The sequence below is a fragment of the Convolutriloba macropyga genome, chromosome 4, assembly GCF_964194025.1.
Source record: "Convolutriloba macropyga chromosome 4, txConMacr16.3, whole genome shotgun sequence".
Classification (NCBI taxonomy): Eukaryota; Metazoa; Xenacoelomorpha; order Acoela; family Convolutidae; genus Convolutriloba; species Convolutriloba macropyga.
Window position 1 is genome coordinate 23,920,923 of NC_134471.1, and position 11,448 is coordinate 23,932,370.

At 36.9% G+C, this 11,448-nt stretch overlaps 2 protein-coding genes across 2 annotated transcripts in view; one reads left to right on the forward strand and one right to left on the reverse strand.

Moving 5' to 3' along the window:
* LOC142337525 (uncharacterized) overlaps positions 1 to 11,448 on the forward strand; it is a 177,781-nt gene that overhangs the window by 164,481 nt on the left and 1,852 nt on the right. The gene's annotated exons all lie outside the window — the stretch shown is intronic.
* LOC142338329 (dual specificity protein phosphatase 12-like) lies at positions 4,318 to 9,804 on the reverse strand. The gene is made up of 3 exons (XM_075388024.1): positions 9,614 to 9,804; positions 9,034 to 9,222; positions 4,318 to 4,690 (listed from the first exon to the last, which is right to left on the reverse strand). The coding sequence occupies exons 2-3, from the start codon at positions 9,182 to 9,184 to the stop codon at positions 4,554 to 4,556; spliced, it is 288 nt and encodes a 95-aa protein (XP_075244139.1). The 5' UTR covers positions 9,185 to 9,222; positions 9,614 to 9,804; the 3' UTR covers positions 4,318 to 4,553.

The following is an 11,448-nucleotide window of genomic DNA, read 5'->3' on the forward strand; positions in this document are numbered from 1 at the left end:
AAAATGTGAACAAAAACAGTCGAATGTTCACAAAACTTTAAACCTCGATAACTCCCTGTAAACACGGAAATCGAAAAATCTTTTTAATTCCGTATTTTACGCTGGACGAGATTTTTAATGATACCACTCACAATTCTCTACGTTGAATATATCGGTCGGCCAAAATTGACTGAACAAAAAAAACCCAGTTGAGTATATAGTTCCTCTCTCCCCACTAAAGTGGGGGTCGGAACAATAAGCTGCAACTCAACCATTGAAAAAGTTCCAAGACTATTGGATTATGTCGGTTTATTTAAGAAAGTGAGATGACTGATCTTTTTAAATTGTCTAGAGACCCTCAAACAGCATTTCCATGGCCTCTAGAACTGAAAGCAATTTACTCAAAAAAGATCGAACAAATCAAGAAGTTTTAATACCATAAAAAAGGTCGCTAATTAATAGGCTGTTTGTGTGGTGCAACACTTAAGAAATTTTCAGAGAAAGGGCATGAAATGAGAAATAGTACGTTACAAATGGTGAGAAAGTTGACTTACCAGGATGATGTCCGCGACCCAAGACAAGCAGGTAGGGGCCAGACGGACTTGGGTCGCGGACAGGGGGTTTAAGACCGAGCAGATCCAAAATCAATTATTGGCCAGACTGAGCAGACTTTGCCAATCCTGGTCCAGGCCGAAATTGGAAATGGGCCAGACGAAATTCAGGCATGGGTCAGATCGAAAAAAGGGCCAGACGGATGGCGAGACGTAAACTCCGTCCAGACTATGATAGAGGGTCGCACCGGCCCCCGACCCCATTCGATCTGGCCCATACCTGTCTTGGGTTGCGAAACCTCATACTAGTTTGAATTGAGACACAGTTGGAGATTCACGTCGATTTAAACTAAAATTCTATAAAGGAATAGAATTTTAGCTATGGTTAACAAGAGCTTACCCTCACACAGACAGCTTCACGGAGGCAGGGGAATAGAATTTTAGCTATGGTCAACCTGAAGCTATGGTTAAGTAAGAGCTCATCCTCACACAGACAGCTTCACCGAGGCAGGGGATAGAACTCTCAATCATTGGCGTGAGGACCACACACCTTACCTCTCGGCTATCACGCCACAAGTTGCTGTGTTTGTTGCGAACAACGACCTTTTGTCACTGTATCAACACTCTTATGTGACCATAGTAACGTCCTAAATTTCTTCTGTCATATTTACAAAAAATTTTCTAAGCAATTCAGTTTTCTATTTTCTGCAGAATGTGAGATTTAACAATTCAGCTGGTAGAAAAATATTGATACTCTTGTCGAGTTAACATATCTCATTCAGCTTTTTTGCGACTAAATGCTGGCGCGCTAATTAGCAAATTTTGTTGCACCAACGTTATCAAAATTTCATTGACAATTAACTCAATTTTATAAAGTTCGGAAGCAAAAATTGATCGAAGCTTCCAGGATTAAACGCTCCGTTATGAAAAGATTCTTCTGGCATACTTTTAAGATTTTTACTTTAACGAGGTGTCACTCATCGGTCTGCATATACCACTGATTTTGAGTCGAATAGCACGAGTTGAATGAAGTTCACTCTTTTTGATAGATAGTTGTGTGCAGATAGTTATGCAGCAAGTAGTGACAATAGCGAAGATGAACGATGACGTCACCAATTACTAACAGCTGATGAACTTTTAATGTAAGCTGGCATCATTATACAGCAGGCAAGCGCCAACTACAAAATTCCGCGGAGGTAATCCCAAATCGTCACCGGCAAATGAGGCCGATATGTGTATCTTTCGTTTTTTTACATTAAAACAGTGAAAATTCAACAATAATGCAAAAAAGACACTTTAGCAAAATCTGCTAAAATTGAGGGGAATTGCATTTCGCAACCGGTGTTCACAGAAGTGTCCAAATTTTAACCGTGGAATTGAATTACAAGCTGTGTACCCCATTTTTCGCTCGCTATAAATTCTGCTCGATTAAGGTATCGCTTTTTCGCACTCAGCGTCACTCAATTCCTCACTAAAGTTATCTAATTTTTGAACTAAATTTATCTATATTCCGCAATTATTCCTAATTTTAAAAGTGGTTTAAAACTTTATTAATTGATAGCAAATAAAATTGATTAACTAGTTTAACGAGTAGAAAAATGCCATAGAGGTCGCAAATTTACCAAAGTTTGATAGGGAATTTAATTTGATAAGCAAACACAAGGAATTGATTCATTGGTTATCTATCTAGGATTATAATTATAATCGAAATTTTTCACATGCGCAATTATATCAAAGTTCTATTGACACGTGTCTATTGCCAGGTGTCTCAGTTTTTTCAGAAAAATTCATCCTGAGCGACTTTTCACACGTTGACACTCCAAATGTAAAAACGGAAAGTTTCCCACGGCTAAGATGACGAAAATATTTTTACAAACAATTTATAGACAATAGGTTATTGACAATAAGATTTAAAACACGTAATTTTTCTCTAATTGAGTTCATATGCATTTGTTTTAGTTTTCTGCTATTTTATCCGGCAGAATGTTTCCTTTGGGATATTACATTCAGGTGATATCAGTTTGCTATTGGATGTCATTTGGGTGTAGGGATTCTGTCCTAGAGGTGTATTGCTGACTCCCAAGCTAATATTGTACTGCTGATTCCCGACTTCCCACACAAATGTGTTTTGTCGTATCAATTTCTCTGCATTGGTGAACAGACTAGCAATTTAATCTAAGCCCTATATGGCATATTATTTTAAACAACTTTCTCATGCTCAATTAATAAAGCTGTAAATTACTTTTGCATGCTCAAAAGCGCGCATTAAATTACACACAGCTGAAGATCAGAGAAACATATACTACAGGATTTGTCACTTAATTTCCAATTTGAAGATATCTCAATTTCGCAAGAACGGCAGAACAACTTTTGAGAACCGCTTCTCGTAATTTTGCGCATTTCTTGAGCAGTTTTTACTAAAGCGGAAATTTTTGGTTTTACCTCTGCGTCGTAATGCTATATCAAGAAGAGCGATAGCGAATTGTCATTATAATTGGAAATTGACAACTGCTCACTCAGGTGTTACGGTTTTGTTTTTTCTATTGCTGAATCGCTAATTGATTTATCAATAATGCAAAAATAAACTGGTCGATGTCTCGAGATATGCTGGGAGGAAAAACTTAAAGATGCTCAAAAATCTCTAAGACGTAAACGAAATTAGATTAATATTTTAGTTCCAGGTGATGGATAGGCAATGTATCAGCACTATGAGGGAGGCGTTTTTATTATACGGTGGGCGACAATAACAGTCAGCTTCCGCGCTGATTCTGAATGAGGTACTCATTCTTCGCATATTAAATTCTTCGTCGCATTTAATTTGGGATATAGATTTTGACATCAGTATTTCCCACCAACCCCTGTAGTTGCTTAAAATGCTACAAACCATACCTCAAAATGTTGATTTCTTGAGCCTGCGACAAAAATTTTAATCCAGTGTCGTGCCCAAAAACATTTGATTTTCCCTTACTGCTACCAGTGATGGCAATGACGTAGTTTAATCAAGTTGATGATAGTGATTTGTTTAACCCCTCTTTCTTGAACTCAAGAGTGGGGAGAAATTCAGAAGGATTGACCGAAGAGAAACGTCTTGAGAGCATTTTTGAAATCTGCAAAATCATTGATGTCAAACACAAAAGGAAGCGAGTTCCACAATACAGCGCCTCGATAAGTTCCAGAATTTATGCAGATTACTTGGGTCTGGTATACGATACGCAGTACCAGGACGAGATCAACTATCCACTGGGAGATCAACAAGTCGCATCTCTTATATTATTGTGGCATCAGTCCAAGCCAACCGTTCTTTCAAGGTCGATCTTTAGGGAGACTTTATTTAACAGTATCCTGCATCTCTAAGATTTAGCATCGTAAATGAGGTATTGTTAAATCCTTTGCGGGTTTGGTGTTTGGTTCAGCATCTGGATTAGTTTCGACATGAAAGATACCTTGATCATATAAATCTGCGAACGAAGTTTTTTCGGTGAACTTAATTGTTCAGCGTCCAACTGTTGACATCAGGACGTGCCTGCATCAGTGTCGTATACTTCCGGATGCCCTCAGCTCTTAACATTGCAGCCAGTGGCCTTACTTTTTAATTAATCGTGTGCTAATTGGTAAAATTTGGCTATAAAGGACAAAGTCAGTATAATTACCAGTTAAAAATAGTCCACTTTATTTGGTAGGGATACTGACTCGTAATGAACAAATCGACGATGGCTGTTGACAAAAAAACAGTTGCGTTTTCCAGACTCAATCAAAACTCATAATTCAAATCTCACTAAAAACGACATAGATTCCAAATGTAATTTTCAACAACTGCGCTTACGTTCTGAAAAGCTCTTAACTCAAATCCAGCACCCATATCAATGTCAAGTTCAATTTGGAGTTCTCTCCATATTGGCTCAAATATTAACTATTCAACTTATAAAAGCTGTAAATTGTCAGTTCAGAGTCCATTTCGATGCAGAAAATGAGCGATTCAACGATTTCAAGCGATTTTAAGCGTGTGAGCTGTTGAACGTATTTTCAGGCTGACGTAGCATGGTCAACAGCGTTTTTGTGAAGTTGGAAAGCGGGTGCCACCCACGCACCACAGCTGCACTGGGCACCACTCCAGTTGAAAGAGCCCAACTTGTTACGACACTTTGGACAACACAATTTGCCTAAAATAAACAAATTTGAAAGGCGTCTAGGATCGTTAGCTCTCCAACACTCAAACGCTCCAAATTATAACATAAATCGACAAAAATCGGATGAATTGCTCTCGAATGACAAGCGGGGAGGGGAATTTAATTTAGAAGGTGTATACCTTAGAACTTTGCAATGAGTGCATAAACGACCTCAAGGTTGGCAGTCTCACATCTTAACCACTGAGCTATACAGGCTTGTATACTTCATCGCGTACAATCGCTTTTATTTCGGCAACAAGCTTTTGCAGCAACCCACCCGCACAGCATAGAAAATAACCGACAGATTGCCAAAATAGCTGCCAAATTGACTTGTGGGCCGTATAATGCAGATAAACAGGGACATACATATAAGTTGAAAAAAGTTATCGGCGCCACTCAAAAAGATATATTAAAAAACGTTCAGCAATAAATTAATAAAGCTTAATAAATTTCACTCTGCAGCAGGCTTGTTATTAGGGACCTTTATTAAACATGAGTTCCAATGACCTTAAACTAATTCAAATTAAACTTAAGTTCTTAAGTGCAGATGTAAATTTTATTGAGTGAGGTAAGTCTCGTATGATTGAAGTCTAATCATTCAAATATCCTATAAACTTTTAACAAAGAGAGTGGAAAAGGACGTCACGAGCGCAGAAGCCATTAGTGAGAGGAAACAACTAAGAAAAAAATGAAAAAAAAAAGAGTAAAAATCTTAGTCAAATTTCCAAAAAGTCATGAAGTGCACAAAAATTAAAAGAAAAAGCGAATTTATGTTCAAACACCGTTTTCTCGCTCTAATTTGAAACTCAGAGTGTAAAAAATTTGCTCCTCAAAACCATTCGCTTTTCCTGTTTCGGCATGACCAAAATCATTTCCCAAATTTGACTTCAAAAATCATGAAAATGTGCGAACAGATCTTAAAAACAGAAAGCGCCCCAATAGAAAGCAAATTCTTTCAACTGTAAAAAACAACCATATAGCTACTTTCAGCTTACACATTCGCAGCTGTAATAATCAATGACGACAACTGATTCAGTCGCCATTTCGTCATTCGCTGTGCTTTGATTTAAAGCAACCAGATTGTTTGAACAATAAAATTTAGGCGTTCGACTCTGATTCTCATTTGTTCTCATTCGGCTCTGCGCCCGTTGGGCTCTAATTCCTAAGACCAATTTTGTTTCACCCAATGTCATTAAAGCTAAAGCTAGAACTATCGTTTGTTCTGCCAATTTTTCATTTTCTCCTTGTCGACTAAACACCTTGTCGGCCAATATTCCCAGGACAGTTTTTACCCAAGTCATGAGAAACCATTAGTGAAGCCGGGAACATTACGTTAATCTCGTCTATTTCTCAAGAGTCATTTATCGCGTGTCATATATTTCTCAAAAAACTTTCTTACACCTTCTTCGGTGGAAAATTTGCTCAAAGATAATTTATAATACTTAATAAACAAAGAGGCTAATTAATGTGCGTTTGCACATGACGTTCCAACCCGCGCTCATCTACATTTTTGACTTAATTGTCTTTTGACTTACATTTTTGACAAAGAGATAATCAAAAACAGATGTTACACATCTAATCTAAACAAATCGTTACACAACCAAACTATTCATTGAATTAAATAATGCCATGCCTCATTACAACGAGATCTGCCACTAAAAAGATTATGAAAAAAAAAACAACAACAAAAGCAAAAACAAAAATTTCACGGCAAAAACTCATAACTAAATTTAAAAGCACCTCGTAACAACGTCAAATGACAATCAGACAAAACCCTAACTACACTAATTTAGTTTTTCCTAACTACACAGCAGATGGGATTTTTCCTTAATGAGACTAGGTAACAAGTCGAAAAAAAGAAATAACAGTCAGAAGAAATCCAAAAATCAATCAAACTTTTTTAAACCAAACAATTTTAAAAGTTTTAAAAATCATTAGCTTTTATCGAAATAATTCTTGATAAATTCACTAAAAAGTCATAATGAAACCAATAGGACCCGTCCTCGGTTAGACTAAGCCATAGGAACGGACTAAAAATTAAGAACAACAAACTAAAAACCTTGCGAAAACACAAATTAGTGATACCATTAAAATCATTAGCTATATCAATATTATATTTTTTATTTCAATTTCTGTTTATAATAATGCAACTAAAATCATTCTGAATGAGAAAATAGGGACGCAATTGAGCCACAATTGAAAATTATGGGGATCTGTTAATACGCGGTTGCGATAAACGAAGAGAAAAAGAAATAAATACACCACTCATAACATTTTATGAAAACGCATATTGTCCTACGAACAAAACATCAGTTACGTCATAAACTCAGTAAACAAGTTAACTTTTAAAATACAATGAATTCTATGGGACCTCTCAATGTTGAGAACAGATTACAAGTTGACGAAAAGATCATCAAAAACTAAAAAAAAGGAAAAATCTTTTAAAATCTTAAAAATTTATAAAATCATAAACTTTAAGATTATTCGCTATAAACTGATTGCTTAGGGTAAAATCATTCATTCAATCCTCAATTACAAGCTAATGAGAACGGTCAGCATTTTACATCTACCTAAAGAATAAAAGAAACAGGCAAAAACAGCAAATTCAAAAAAAGAGAAAACTGTCAAAGCCATTAAAAATTGGTTTTTTCAGTAAAAACTTTTGTACATTCAGTTAGATTCGCAACTGTTGTTCATTAGCAATTGAATTCTTCTTTTTAACATGTTGACTCCAATAAATCAACAAACATAAAGAAATACAATAAAACCACGAACGTTTTGAGAAAACCATAGTATCAACGCCATTAAATTCAATAGCTGTCAACGGAAGCTAATAAATACGCTAAGTTATGACTCGATGAGACGGCAAGGATGTTTGTCATTCATATGTAATCAAAAAGACATTACCATAAGTCATTGACTATGAAAGCAACAAATACAGGCAAAATCCAAAAATTATTTAGAAAAATCCGAGAAGAAAGCGTCGAAGCCATTAAAAACATAAGCATTATAAAAACTCGTTAATCAAAGTGATAACACCAATAATTAGAAGACAAAACCGCTAACTACAATAAGTTTGACTTTTGTAGAAAAGGGGTCCGCTCATTGCTGAGACTGACTTACAGTTCACGGAAAAAGGGTTAAGATTGAGTAAAGTTAGAAAACTTCTCAAAAAATCATTTTTCGAAGTCTTAACAGCCATTGAATTCAATAGCTTTCAATCGAAATCAATAAATACGCTCAGTTATGCCTCGTTTGGAGGACAAGGATATTTGTCATGCATGGGTAATCAATAAGACATCACGATAAGTCTTATGACTAGGGAAACAACAACAAATACAGGTAAAAACCAAAAATTCTGTCGAAAAGTGCGAGAAGAAAGTGTAGAAGCCATTTGAACGGTAAGATATTGAAATCTTGTGGCATTGAAGCCATATAACAAATAGTTAGACGATAAAACCGCTACCAGATTAATTTTGGTTGCAGTAGAAAGGAAGGGGGTCTGTCATTACTGCGACTGACTTACAATTCCCGAAAATAAGTTTCAACAGTCAATCTTAAATTTCTCGAAAAACCATTTTTTAAGTTTTAGCAGCCATTAGCTGTCAACTCAAAGCTCCACATAGGTTCTCTTAATTCTAATCAACAAACGTATTGCACTTGTAGTCAATGAGTTCATGCCAGAGGACTCCAAAAATTCAGTAAAACCTCTAAAAGAAAATCAAAATTTTATTTGAAATTACGAAAATTCAGAGTCGAAGCTGAAAAAAACGCAATAACTTGAACACGAATTGTTTTGTTCATTGGGCTTCATTAGACTGTAAATCAGGCTTGTCATTAACGGAACCTCGATATGAAAAGTGACTAGTCTCTAGGCGACATAAGAAAACAAGAAAACTATAAAAAGTTTTCTAAAAAAGAGCTGAAATAGAATTCGAATTTTTTTGATAGTCAAATTCCCTATGAGACCAGAACTAGTCTTTTTATCTCCTTTTGTCTATTAGGAACTCAAAATTGATTCATTTTGTCGTGAAAAAAAATTTTGAATTAATATTCTTTATAAAAAAGAACTTAATTTGAAGAAAAAATACACTAAAAGTGAACAAACTCTTGCCAAGTAACCCGTGTTCACACAAAAATTCGATCCTCAAAAACTCCTCGAAAGTTCAAAAAAATCTTTTTAGTTTGGAATTCTACGCTGGACGAGCTTTTTAATGATACCACTCACATTTCTCTACGATGAATATATCGATCGGCCAAAATTGTCTAAAAAACCCAATTTGAGTATATAGTTCCTGCCCCCACAAGTGGGGTCGGAACAATAAAACAAAACTGACCTGAGAGTACGCCCAGAATGAGAATCTCCATCCACTTGACTGGCTCTACAAATAAACTGGAACAGTTGCCAATATCACCACCACGATTACTGTCATTCACTGTCATATGTGATTGTCTTTTACCACTGGTAGCAACTGGCTTTTTGGACATGTTCTTTTTCTTGAAGGCATCGCGTGGAGCTGTGTTTTCTGAAAACAATTCCCTGGTTAACGATTCAAATTAAGAATGGATCTAACAACAGACAGAATAACGGACCTGGAGAAAATGGATGGAAAATAGTGGAAGTATATCTGTTCAGCAGCCTTGCCATTTTTTGAAAATTGTGGTCAAACAAAAAATATCTCATTAAACGGTAACCGAAAAAGACAGAAGGATTATAGGGATTTTTGACGTTACGGTGATAATAGGCACCGGCGGTATTTTGACATTGACAACTGGAACAGTTTCAACTGATCATGAATTTGTCGAGAAAACAAGAAAAACTTGTTTTTAGAATTTGCTAAATGAACGTATAAATCTCAGCTAATAACCGATAAAAAAAGATGCCTACATTCACGTTATGTCAGGAGATAAATTTACCGTTTAGATGAGTTATAAGACTGTCTGAATAGAACAGTGCCCTCCGGCACTTTTTACATTTAAAAACATCTCCCGTTCTGTCATCGTTGGATGTCAGGCCTTCTTTTGAGGGGCCACTGTACACTGGATCCGGCGCCCAAACGTTTTGGTCCAAGTCAACTGAAGAATCATTTTCTCTCACTAAGAAACCAAGTTCAATTGAAACGATCTAGGCTAAGTAAAGTATAAAATTTTACCCACTAAATTTGTATTCAAGTATAGTACATTCAACCGCCCAACTTATCCAATTTGCTCAACAAAAACTTATCTTTGACCTCGAAACACAATCAAAGATGTAAACTAAACGAAAATTGTCTGTATTCACAAGCACAAAGTTGATTCTTCGCTGAAAACACAAAACAGAACTGGAAATGCATTTTAGCCAATTCAGAGTCCTGAATATTAGCCAAAAATAAAATTAACAAAATGGAATATTGGCCGGAAAGGAGGCAATATTTTTTGTTAACCACTTATATTTAAGAAGGCATAAATGTTAATGCGAGAATAACATGTTCCGTCGTGGTAATTTAGTGGGCCGCTAAGGCATGATCATTTTCCGCGGGACGGTGACGCACACAACAATGGCGACGCAACCCTGTGCCAATGAAAATCGCACAAAAAATCAATTTTTTAACCAATAAAATTCTAACATAACCGACTAACGTCGGGCGAATTGCTCTCAAACGACCGGCGAGCGGTTGGCTTGGTCAGTAGCTAGCCACGGGGGGGGGGTGGAGCCAAAAGTGGGGGGGGGGGGTGTCAACCTCTAAGAACCGCCCCTCACACCATAAGTATAAGTATAAGTCTCCAAGACAGTTTGAGCTGAAACAGACCTGAAAGGCATGATCATTTTCCGCGGGACGGTGACGCACACAACAATGGCGACGCAACCCTGTGCCAATGAAAATCGCACAAAAAATCAATTTTTAACCAATAAAATTCTAACATAACCGACTAACGTCGGGCGAATTGCTCTCAAACGACCGGCGAGCGGTTGGCTTGGTCAGTAGCTAGCCACGGGGGGGGGGGGGGGGGGTGCACCGGGGGCTGATGGGGGCAGCACTGGGTGGGGGGGGGGGCAAAAGCGCGGTGGGGGGGGGGGTTGAGCCAAAAGTGGGGGGGGGGGTGTCAACCTCTAAGAACCGCCCCTCACACCATAAGTATAAGTATAAGTCTCCAAGACAGTTTGAGCTGAAACAGACCTGAAAGGCTCTAAGAGCACATAATGCCCGCTGGGCGCTACCTGTTTATCCCGTTTTTGAGGACGAAAAGTCAAAAGCGTCAGACGAAAAATTGGTCAAGCGAAAAATCGCATAAAAAAAAGACCGACAGGACTAATATAATTGCTACAAACTTCGTTTGAGAGCAATTAAAAAACGCTCAGATCACCTTAACTCAAATGAACGCAAATTTCTGAACCAATTACAATAAAAAGGCGATACTTTTGATATTATTTTTGAGGACAATAGATTGGATCGAGATAAACTTTAAGCAAACAATGATAATTGCTGAGGTTACGTACAAGGGAGCCGAAGTTAGAAAGCCTTTCAAGATAATAATTTATTAAATCGGTTTCCGTTACTTTTACTAGAAAATATTAAAATTTCATTTCATAAATACTCGTTTTATTTGTTGAGAAATTGGTAGTCTCATTTCAAAAGGCGATTTGATTGGCTGCAAAATGTATCGACTAATAACTTCTATAAATGCTCTTCTAATGCTTGCGAGGGAATCTTTTAAGGTTTATTTAAAGAGCTACCGCCAACGCTGAAGCAAAGATTGAAATACATAGGAAA